We start from the raw sequence: 12421 nt of genomic DNA on the forward strand, positions 1-12421 counted from the left end.
GTGCTGTTTTTTGCTCTGCCCTGCTCCTTGCCTGAAGTCCTCTCTCCTCCCCGAGGCGGATGTTGGACGCGGCGGCTGTCAGCTCTGCTGTTCTTCCCTCTGCCCTGCTCCTTGCCTTACTATGCTGCTCCTTGCTGTTTTTCAGTCTGGCCTGCTCCCTGCCATATTGTATTTTTTTAGTTGAAAGACGCGGCGGTGGCTCCTCTCACGATCCCCACCTGCGTCGGACTTCCGACGCAGGTGGGGATCATGAGAGGAGCCACCGCCGCATCTTTCAAATAAAAAAATACAATATGGCAAGGCGGGCAGGGAGCAGGCCAGAGCAAAGCTCCAACTTGAACTGCCAGTTGGCCGGCTTCCTTACCAAAGTTATTTTTTCACTTTAAAGGTGCCGCCGCGGCTCCTGTCACCAGGGAGTTGGCCAGATCACCACGGCAGCCACTCCCCCCCTCTCGGCCTACTGGGAGCAGGCTAGTGAAGCCCAGTACTTCCGGGTAGCTAAGGGGCGGAGCGCGGTGCGTGCTCAGGGTTCGGGTGGAGAAGCCGGTGCTAGAGCCGCTCACTCACATTAGCGCTGGCTAACGCAACCCGAGTAAGGGAGGTCAAGCGGGGAATCAGTTTGGGCGGAGGATTGCTCAGAGTTGGGACTGGCGTTCACCTTCGGATGAAACATGTAACAGACCAGCGGCACCCCCGATTTCCCGAACCCCCCCTTCCCCCAAGCAACAACAAAAACTCCTCCCGATGCCTGCGGCTGTGACCCCCCCACCCCAAGTAAACTCCCCTGGTGCAAGATCGGATGCCCGGAAAAGGGGGGAGGGGGAGATCACTCCCAACCGTCCGAGGATCTTTTGTAATGGAATTATGGCTGGTGGTCAGCAGCAGCTGCCACAGCAAAAGCTGACAATGGGGATGTGTAAGAGAAGGGGGCAGAAAAGGGGATATGTGTGAGAAGGAGGCTGCAAAGGGACATACTGTGTAAAGGGGGCTGGGCCTGGAGGCTGAAAGGGAAAAGATGTGAGAAGGGGGCTGGGGGGGCATGTGAGGGAAAGAGGCTTTAAAGGGGGGCTCTTGGGTAAAGAGACCTGATGTAGGAGGCTGTTAAAAGAAGACAGTTCGGAGAAGAGCGCTGGAGCTTGGGAATGCAAAAGGTGAGTTGTGAGAGAAGGGGCTGAAAAGGAATACAGGTGTGATAAGGAGACTGGACCTAGACACAGGGGAGGTAAAAGGAAGGGATAATGGATGGGGAGCAGGCAAGGGGTGGTTGTGGACAGCCAAGGGAAAAAAAACCCAAAAAAACCCAGAAAGCGGCTAAGGAGAGAGAAAAAGAAATAAAGACAAACACACACACACATATATTCTAGCACCCGTTAATGTAACGGGCTGTAAGACTAGTATATATATATATATATATATATACACACACACACATACACAGTATATGCAGTAAAGTACAACAAATAACCAGCAAGGACACAGTAGATTCTAAAACTTTTCTTATAATTTCCTTTTCAGCAACCCTCACCAGATTCAGTTTACAGAACTAAGGATAAGTACATCATCAGTTTAAGTATTCTAACATTTGTTCTCTTAGGCTTCTGCGGCTAGCGTCATGATTGCAGCAGGTTTCCGGGTCTCGCCGCATCTGTGTAGAAAGAACCAACGTTTCAGCCATCATGCTGTGGCTTTCTTCAGGGTATGAAGAAAGCCACAGCATGATGGCTGAAACATCAATTCTTTCTACACAGACAAGGCGAGACCCAGAAACCTGCTACAATTATTCTAACATTTGTTTCCCTTACTTTAACAATTTTTTTTTTTTTTTTAATCTTCTCACTTAAACTCTATTAAAGGACTAATACTTTGTGGTCCCTTCTCTCATTGCAGGTGCAGCAGACCAAGAAAGCACAAAGTAGTGACCTGGTTCTTTCTCCCACTGTGAGTTCAGCCTTTGATCCCTTCTTCCTTCATCCTCCTACAGGTCCGGCATGTCTCTCCTCACTCTCCAATCCTGCCCTCACAGGTCCAGTACCTCTTTCTCTTCCCTCCAGCCCCATCCTCTGCAGGTCTGGCACCTCTTTCCTCTCCCTCTAGCCCTCCACCCCACTACAGGTCCAGCACCTCTTTCCCTTCCCTCTAGCCCCCTTCTCTGCAGGACCAGCATCTTTTTTCTCTCCCTCCAGCCCTTCACCCCCTACAAGTTCAGCACCTATCTCCTCTCCAATCTCCCCCCCCCCCCCCCACACACACACATACAGGTCCAGTACCTCTCTCCCTTCAAACTCCATCCTCCCATGCAGGTCCAGCCACCATTTCTCTCCAACCTCCATCACCTCCCCCCTGCACATCAGCACCTCCCTCCCCTTTCCCTGCGTCATCGCAGATCCAGCATCTTTGCATTCCCTTTCTCTCACTAACCCCCTCCGTGTTTCTTTAAACATTATCTTGCTGGCAGTGATTTCTGTCTGTCTCTACAGGTTACCAGTTCTAAAAGTTTTCCCTGTCTTTCTAAACCACTGTGAAGCTTGGATTTGCTGACTCTGAAGCAGGATTCTGGCCATCTGCAACCCCTTTTGAATCATCCACCAATCACATGATAGAAACTTGTACGTACTTCCTTTATAGCTCTCTCTCAGTTCTGCTTGCTTGTAGGGACATCACTGGAGATTGATTCTACAGCTACACTGTCCACACATCCCTGCCCCTCATCCCACCCATTTCTAGGCTCACATTACCTCTATACTCAACTACTCTAAATAATCCTCCAGCTGATCCTGAGAAGAGAAAATCATCACATTGCAATTGCTCTTTTGTGAGGACAGTTGAGAGGAAAAAATAATACACTTGCTTGTGCTTCTTTCTTCCCTTACCTAAACAATTCGCAGACGACACCAAACTATTTAGTGGAGTTAGGACTAAAGAGGACTGCAAAGATTTACAAAAGGACCTGAACAAACTGGGAAAGTGGGCGAATAAATGGCAGATGAACTTTAACGTGGAGAAATGTAAAGTCCTGCATGTAGGAAACAGAAACCCGATGTACAGCTATACGATGGGAGGGCTGGTAATGGGTGAAAGTAGCCTAGAGAAGGACTTAAGGGTACTTACTGGTGGACGAAACAATGAAGCCGTCGGCACAGTGCACGGCAGCCTCTAAGAAGGCGAACGAATGCTAGGTATTATCAAGAAAGGTATTACATCCAGAACGAAGGAAGTTATCCTGCCGTTGTATTGGGCGATGGTGCGCCCGCATCTGGAGTACTGCGTCCAATATTGGTCGCCGTACCTTAAGAAGGATATGGCAATATTCGAGAGGGTACAGAAAAGAGCGACAAGATTGATAAAAGGTATGGAAAACCTTTCATATGCTGAAAGACTAAAGAAACTGGGGCTCTTTTCCCTAGAGAAGCAGAGGCTTAGAGGGGACATGATAGAGACTTACAAGATCATGAAGGGCATAGAGAAAGTGGAGAGGGACAGATTCTTCAAACTTTTGACTACTGCAAGAACGAGAGGTCATTTGGAAAAGTTAAGAGGGGACAGATTCAGAACCAATGCTAGGAAGTTCTTCTTCACCCAAAGGGTGGTGGACACCTGGAATGCGCTTCCAGAGGGTGTGATAGGACAGAGTACAGTATTGGGGTTCAAGAAGGGATTAGATGATTTCCTGAAGGAAAAGGGGATAGAGGGGTATAGATAGAGGACTACTATACTATACTAATGGGCTTCCACGTGAGCGTACTGCTGGGCATGATGGACCTCTGGTCTGACCCAGCAGAGGCACTGCTTATGTTCTTATGTTATCCCTCTGGGAATGCCTCCTTATAATCTATCTGAGACTATGGAAGCCCATGTCTGCTTTTATTAGACTAAGCAGGAACAATTTTTAGACAGGCCTATACACTTGGTTAAACTTATGCATTACTCTGGCAACACAATACAAATTATTGTGCTAATAATGTTTCTTGATTCGGAATTAGAGATCCTTGAAACTGGAGAGAAAGGAAGGACGAGCTCATCTCCTTGGTATTATGGACTGGCAATGCAGTGAGAAATTTCTAAGGGCTGAAGACTGAAATATCTCACCACTAAAAAGAATTCCTGGGACTGAGAAAGGAGAGGAATAAAACAACTTTGCTGACAACTGGGTACAAGTACAAACATTTTTTTTTAAAATGGGGTTCAAAAGAATCATTTCCAGGAGTGTTTAGCCCTGGGGGATAGAACAGTAACATGCTTGGCATTTTCAAAAGAACTTGAGCTATTTTCTTTCCTCTCTGCCACCCACACAAATTGCAGGTTCAAAGTACGCAGATGCTTTTACCGTATATATTTTGTAGCTTCTAATTTTCAAAAGGAAACAAAGCACGCTGTTTCCCTTTATAAATTTACCGCAAAGCACAAGATAAAAATTCTGGCATACACTGGAAATAACGTAGGCTGTTTGGTTACAGGGACATGCTTTGTTGGGTAAATTTTAAAGATCATCATGGGACACACTGTTTCCTCAGGATCAAGGACTCTGACATAAGATACACTTTCTCCTTGCAACTGAGGATTGCCACAGGACACACCATCTCTCTAGATCAAGTACACAGAGGTACTTCCGGGTTATAAGGGAGTGAGAAAATTCCTTACTTGTATGGGACAAGGTGCAGGAAGAAGGGAGCTGTGAATTTGATCACCAACGTGGGCAGGATGTCAGCTAACAGAATCGCCTACAGAGGGAGACAGAAAGAAGAGGGGATAAGAGCCATTCCTGGTGATAATTTATGGTGATGAAGTTAAGTCTTGTCCCTTTCTTCTCACCTCTCCCCAAAGGACTCACCGCAGTAGAGATAGCATTGCAGTCATAACGACTGGTGTTGGAGATAGTGGTGTTGGGTAGTGGTGAAGGCAATGGTGCAGAGGAGGCATTATCATAGATGCTTGTAGTGAAGACCCCAAACTGAAAAATAAATAGTGACACAAAAAGCAATGATTATGGGATTACAGAGAAAAGGAACAGAGCTCTGCTTTTTCCTTGCCATGATGCTTTGCATTCTGCACCTAGCTTCCTTTCTCTCTCCCTTATGCATTATACCACTAATCCCTCAGTGTGTCTGTTTCCTTTCATATGATCAAACAAATTCGCTGTGGCTATAGTGTTCTTAGAGCCTTCCGAAATCAAATACAGCAAACCACACAAAAACAGAAGGTCAAAACAGTTTCCAATATAGACTTCTTCAGCTAAAGCATTAGCTCTTAACTCATGGACCTCAGTAGTGCCATTCCATGCTATTAAACTTTAAGCATGCAAGACCCCTGATCGTCATTGGTCCCATGTAATTGTGATCATTTTTACTTTTAGTTTATAGTATATTTAGAAAACATATAACTTATCTTTTAGCTACGCGGGTGGGGGTACGCACTCCGACGTAGACTACGTTTCGCCCTTTCGGGCTGTATCAAGGAATCCCCCTGCAGAATATTAGAAATAATAATATCATTATAGTGTCATTTTACTATAATATATTGCACTTTAGTAATACTAACATAGCTCTAAGTTACCTCAAATATTCCAGCTCATGCTCCCCGCGTCAGATTTACAAACAGGAAACATGGCCGCGGCGTTCACATCTTTAAATCTCCTAACTACTCCCAAAACGTGATGACATCGAACTTAACGTAAAAACGCCCCCCTGTTCTTATTTAGCCTCATATTAAGGTCGCCCATTCTATTTCGGCATTCAAACCAGCGGGAATCACTGAATTTAAAGAAAAAATCCATTTTTGTTCCCTATAGTTTAATTTACTTTTAGAGTCGCCACCCTCCCATCCCACATGAACCTGATCTATAACCCTCCATCTTAGATCCATAATATTGTGATTATTATCCCTCCAGTGTTGTACAAGGGGTGCCTCAAGATTACCAGTATTTATGCGAGATTTGTGCTCGGTCAGGCGAACACTAATCTTCCGACTAGTCCTTCCAATATACAGAAGTTGACATGGACATTGTATCATATACACGACCATTGAACTTTGACAGGAGGTGTTAGAAAAAGCATGATATATTTTATTCGTCCCAGGATGTCTCCAGGAAGAACCAGTAATGGCGTATTCACACCATTGGCAGTCATTACATGTTGAATGCTCAAAAGTAGAAGATTCATCTCTTATTTTAATTTCAAACTTATGTTGAGATAAAATCTCTCCTACAGTTCTCCCTCTCCTATAAGAAGCAATAGGGAGGTTTTGAAACTGAGGATTAAGTTGTAATATTGACCAGTGACGTTTCACGATCTCAAAAAAAGGAATACTCAAGGTAGTATAAGGAAGCACCATAATAACACGGTCTTCCTGAGTTTCAATCTGTTGATCATTATCCCTAAGTAAAAGAGCCCGTTGGGCAAATTTAGCTCTTAAATAAGCTTTACGAATGGCTTTTTTGGGATAACCCCTTTTGAAAAAACGTTCACCTAGAATCTTAGACTGCTTTTCAAACTCCTCCTGAAATGAACAGAGCTTTCGAATTCGCAAAAATTGACTGGTAGGAATATTAAATTTTAGGAAATATGGATGAAAACTAGTAAAGTGGAGAAAATGATTTTTGTCCACTTCTTTCCTATATAAGGTAGTATATAGTTGATGGTTTATATCTCTCTTTATTAGTATATCCAAAAATGGAATATTATCACAATGATGGGTCATAGTAAAAGATAAATGAGGGTTAAGGGAGTTTAGCCAACCCAAAAATACTTGCAGCTCGGATTCGGATCCGTCCCAAAAAATCAGAATATCGTCTAGATATCTTTTCCACAGAAGGACGTGTTTAAAGTTTTGAGCAGGATACACTTGCTGTTGTTCAAATTTTTCAACATAGAGACTTCCCACAGAGGGTGCCAAAGTCGCTCCCATCGCGACACCCTGTGTTTGATTGTAGAATTCTCCCTTATACCAGAAATAATTCTGGTTTATCACCAGGCGAGCAAGTTTCATCAGCCAGTCCTTATTGAAACGGCCCAAGTCTTTCCTTGTAAGAACCTCCTGTATAACTTCCAAAGCGGCATCCTGGGGGATACAGGTATAAAGGGAAGAAACATCTAGAGTCACAAAAAATGTGACCTTCCTAGTATCCCTCATTTCTTCCAGGATCCGTAACAAATGGGCTGAATCTCTTATATATGAAGCGATGTTCAAAACTTCCGATCTCAAGAAGTAGTCAATAAATTTTGACAGGGGCTCCAACACTGAAAATTTAGTGGAAACAATTGGGCGGCCTGGAGGGGACTGGAGCCTTTTGTGAACTTTAGGAAGCATATAGATTTTGGGAGTTACTGGGCAAGTCTCAATGAGAAAAGCAGATTCCTTCTGGGTAATAAATTTATTCTGAAGACCTTCTTTAACAAGTTGTTCAATATCAGATTTCAAAACTTCCGTCGGATCCCCAGATAGCTTCTGATAGGCTTTCTCATCTGCTAGTTGTCGGCAGACCTCAACATCATAGGATTCTCTGTCCTGTATGGTGATTGCTCCACCCTTATCAGCTCTCATGATCATAATATTAGTATTATCTTGGAGCTCTTTCAACGCTATCCCCAAATTCTTAGTAAGATTATATTTCTTTTTTTGAGAGTAGTGTTGTCGTTCCAAAATTTCGAGATCCTGCAATACAAGATCCCTAAACGTAAGGAGAAAAGGTTTAGGAGCTTCACTCGGGCACCATTTAGACGGTCTCTTCAGAATCGACATATCAATATTGCAAGGATGTTCATCAAAAAATACCTTCAATTGAAGCTTTCTAAAGAACCTAAAGAAGGCAATTCTCATTTTAAAAGGGTTATAATCAACTGTAGGAACAAATCCCAATCCGAATTGTAGCACCTGCGTTTGAATGTCCGAAAGAGAGACAGACGAAAGATTAATAATCAATGCCTCTGATATTGTTTCGATCGTAGGTTTGGACCTGTCTGGTCCCGAGGTTTCTGGGGTGGTTTCCCCCTCCCTTTGGATATCTCGTTTACTTTTATAGACGAAGTCGAGTAGTCATCAGTACTTGACTGAATACTAGACCCTCCAGTTGTTTCTCCACTACTGCCTTCTGAGCTGGCTGAGGATCCATCAAAAGCCACCTTCCTAGCATTAACATCATTAGCAGATGAGCGCGAAATACCTCTATTCTTATTTCCCGCAGGTTTCTTCATCCAAGAGTAAACCCTATCGTATTTATAGTCACGCTCATCTCTCTGGAACTTTTTGATTTTATTAATTCGCAATGACTCCTTAAAATTAGAGATCATCTCATCCAGATTTTTACGTTTTAATGTTAACTCTTCATCAGCTTGTTGTTCTTGTGAAATCATATTCTCTATGTGTTTTGTAGCTTCTAATTTTCAAAAGGAAACAAAGCACGCTGTTTCCCTTTATAAATTTACCGCAAAGCACAAGATAAAAATTCTGGCATACACTGGTGAGCTTCGTGAGCAGATTAAACACATAGAGAATATGATTTCACAAGAACAACAAGCTGATGAAGAGTTAACATTAAAACGTAAAAATCTGGATGAGATGATCTCTAATTTTAAGGAGTCATTGCGAATTAATAAAATCAAAAAGTTCCAGAGAGATGAGCGTGACTATAAATACGATAGGGTTTACTCTTGGATGAAGAAACCTGCGGGAAATAAGAATAGAGGTATTTCGCGCTCATCTGCTAATGATGTTAATGCTAGGAAGGTGGCTTTTGATGGATCCTCAGCCAGCTCAGAAGGCAGTAGTGGAGAAACAACTGGAGGGTCTAGTATTCAGTCAAGTACTGATGACTACTCGACTTCGTCTATAAAAGTAAACGAGATATCCAAAGGGAGGGGGAAACCACCCCAGAAACCTCGGGACCAGACAGGTCCAAACCTACGATCGAAACAATATCAGAGGCATTGATTATTAATCTTTCGTCTGTCTCTCTTTCGGACATTCAAACGCAGGTGCTACAATTCGGATTGGGATTTGTTCCTACAGTTGATTATAACCCTTTTAAAATGAGAATTGCCTTCTTTAGGTTCTTTAGAAAGCTTCAATTGAAGGTATTTTTTGATGAACATCCTTGCAATATTGATATGTCGATTCTGAAGAGACCGTCTAAATGGTGCCCGAGTGAAGCTCCTAAACCTTTTCTCCTTACGTTTAGGGATCTTGTATTGCAGGATCTCGAAATTTTGGAACGACAACACTACTCTCAAAAAAAGAAATATAATCTTACTAAGAATTTGGGGATAGCGTTGAAAGAGCTCCAAGATAATACTAATATTATGATCATGAGAGCTGATAAGGGTGGAGCAATCACCATACAGGACAGAGAATCCTATGATGTTGAGGTCTGCCGACAACTAGCAGATGAGAAAGCCTATCAGAAGCTATCTGGGGATCCGACGGAAGTTTTGAAATCTGATATTGAACAACTTGTTAAAGAAGGTCTTCAGAATAAATTTATTACCCAGAAGGAATCTGCTTTTCTCATTGAGACTTGCCCAGTAACTCCCAAAATCTATATGCTTCCTAAAGTTCACAAAAGGCTCCAGTCCCCTCCTGGCCGCCCAATTGTTTCCACTAAATTTTCAGTGTTGGAGCCCCTGTCAAAATTTATTGACTACTTCTTGAGATCGGAAGTTTTGAACATCGCTTCATATATAAGAGATTCAGCCCATTTGTTACGGATCCTGGAAGAAATGAGGGATACTAGGAAGGTCACATTTTTTGTGACTCTAGATGTTTCTTCCCTTTATACCTGTATCCCCCAGGATGCCGCTTTGGAAGTTATACAGGAGGTTCTTACAAGGAAAGACTTGGGCCGTTTCAATAAGGACTGGCTGATGAAACTTGCTCGCCTGGTGATAAACCAGAATTATTTCTGGTATAAGGGAGAATTCTACAATCAAACACAGGGTGTCGCGATGGGAGCGACTTTGGCACCCTCTGTGGCAAGTCTCTATGTTGAAAAATTTGAACAACAGCAAGTGTATCCTGCTCAAAACTTTAAACACGTCCTTCTGTGGAAAAGATATCTAGACGATATTCTGATTTTTTGGGACGGATCCGAATCCGAGCTGCAAGTATTTTTGGGTTGGCTAAACTCCCTTAACCCTCATTTATCTTTTACTATGACCCATCATTGTGATAATATTCCATTTTTGGATATACTAATAAAGAGAGATATAAACCATCAACTATATACTACCTTATATAGGAAAGAAGTGGACAAAAATCATTTTCTCCACTTTACTAGTTTTCATCCATATTTCCTAAAATTTAATATTCCTACCAGTCAATTTTTGCGAATTCGAAAGCTCTGTTCATTTCAGGAGGAGTTTGAAAAGCAGTCTAAGATTCTAGGTGAACGTTTTTTCAAAAGGGGTTATCCCAAAAAAGCCATTCGTAAAGCTTATTTAAGAGCTAAATTTGCCCAACGGGCTCTTTTACTTAGGGATAATGATCAACAGATTGAAACTCAGGAAGACCGTGTTATTATGGTGCTTCCTTATACTACCTTGAGTATTCCTTTTTTTGAGATCGTGAAACGTCACTGGTCAATATTACAACTTAATCCTCAGTTTCAAAACCTCCCTATTGCTTCTTATAGGAGAGGGAGAACTGTAGGAGAGATTTTATCTCAACATAAGTTTGAAATTAAAATAAGAGATGAATCTTCTACTTTTGAGCATTCAACATGTAATGACTGCCAATGGTGTGAATACGCCATTACTGGTTCTTCCTGGAGACATCCTGGGACGAATAAAATATATCATGCTTTTTCTAACACCTCCTGTCAAAGTTCAATGGTCGTGTATATGATACAATGTCCATGTCAACTTCTGTATATTGGAAGGACTAGTCGGAAGATTAGTGTTCGCCTGACCGAGCACAAATCTCGCATAAATACTGGTAATCTTGAGGCACCCCTTGTACAACACTGGAGGGATAATAATCACAATATTATGGATCTAAGATGGAGGGTTATAGATCAGGTTCATGTGGGATGGGAGGGTGGCGACTCTAAAAGTAAATTAAACTATAGGGAACAAAAATGGATTTTTTCTTTAAATTCAGTGATTCCCGCTGGTTTGAATGCCGAAATAGAATGGGCGACCTTAATATGAGGCTAAATAAGAACAGGGGGGCGTTTTTACGTTAAGTTCGATGTCATCACGTTTTGGGAGTAGTTAGGAGATTTAAAGATGTGAACGCCGCGGCCATGTTTCCTGTTTGTAAATCTGACGCGGGGAGCATGAGCTGGAATATTTGAGGTAACTTAGAGCTATGTTAGTATTACTAAAGTGCAATATATTATAGTAAAATGACACTATAATGATATTATTATTTCTAATATTCTGCAGGGGGATTCCTTGATACAGCCCGAAAGGGCGAAACGTAGTCTACGACGGAGTGCGTACCCCCACCCGCGTAGCTAAAAGATAAGTTATATGTTTTCTAAATATACTATAAACTAAAAGTAAAAATGATCACAATTACATGGGACCAATGACGATCAGGGGTCTTGCATGCTTAAAGTTTAATAGCATGGAATGGCACTACTGAGGTCCATGAGTTAAGAGCTAATGCTTTAGCTGAAGAAGTCTATATTGGAAACTGTTTTGACCTTCTGTTTTTGTGTGGTTTGCTGTCCTTTCATATGATGCCATGCCCCATTTATATATAAGGTCCTGCCTTTACCTTCCAAGATGCTTTGCTTTATTCATGTTTGCAGTCTCAGCAAGAAGTCTGTATAAAGCTCTCCATCAATTTACCCACACAACCCCATCCAGGTATTCCCTCTGGGCACCCTTCTAAAATGCTTTAATAATCACTCACTTCTGCCGTCCTGTTTTGATTTTCCTGACCCCTTAGGATGTCATGGGCTGCACTCAGCATCACTACATAGGCAAAGTTATTACAGAGACCCAGCAGCCTGTGGAGAAATAAGTCAAGAAGATCAAAGAAGAACATGTATATCTTTTGTGTGTTTTAAACTCATGTGTGTGTGCTTTAGGATGGCCAGCAATGCATCTCTAGAACACAAGACATCCTCTTGCAAAATCCATACCAAACATTCTACATTTTAAAGCCAACCTTCCCTCCTCCCTGTACCAATAAAGAAGGGAAGCTGGAGCTGAAGAGATGTGGAAAAGAACAGGTTGAGAAAAAGACAAATAGAGGAGGACCCAAGGGCAGAAACAGTGATGGGAACACTGGCAGGGGAGGAGAGGAAATAGAGAAGATGAAAGGAGAGGATAAGAAGAGATAAAAAGGAAGAAAAGATGATGGAGAGGAGCTTGGAGGAAGAGAGAGTAATTGAAGGGAAAGAGGACATTGAAGAGGCAGCAACAGAAGAAACGCTGGGGGAAGGCAAGGAGAAGGAAAGGCTGGTAAAGAGAAAACTAGAATG

The 12421-nt window shown here is 42.4% G+C and overlaps 1 protein-coding gene across 4 annotated transcripts in view; it reads right to left on the reverse strand.

Moving 5' to 3' along the window:
- Nucleotides 1-12421, reverse strand: part of CLN3 (CLN3 lysosomal/endosomal transmembrane protein, battenin) — a 68645-nt gene that overhangs the window by 20732 nt on the left and 35492 nt on the right. For all 4 annotated transcript variants that reach the window (XM_033946373.1, XM_033946370.1, XM_033946371.1 and 1 more), the window contains 3 exons: nucleotides 11848-11944; nucleotides 4829-4948; nucleotides 4639-4718 (listed from right to left, as the gene is read on the reverse strand). In XM_033946373.1, the coding sequence (XP_033802264.1) occupies nucleotides 4639-4718; nucleotides 4829-4948; nucleotides 11848-11907 (260 nt within the window). In that variant the 5' untranslated portion in view covers nucleotides 11908-11944. The remainder of the gene's footprint in view (nucleotides 1-4638; nucleotides 4719-4828; nucleotides 4949-11847; nucleotides 11945-12421) is intronic.

This window comes from Geotrypetes seraphini, chromosome 5 (assembly GCF_902459505.1).
Source record: "Geotrypetes seraphini chromosome 5, aGeoSer1.1, whole genome shotgun sequence".
Taxonomy (NCBI): Eukaryota; Metazoa; Chordata; class Amphibia; order Gymnophiona; family Dermophiidae; genus Geotrypetes; species Geotrypetes seraphini.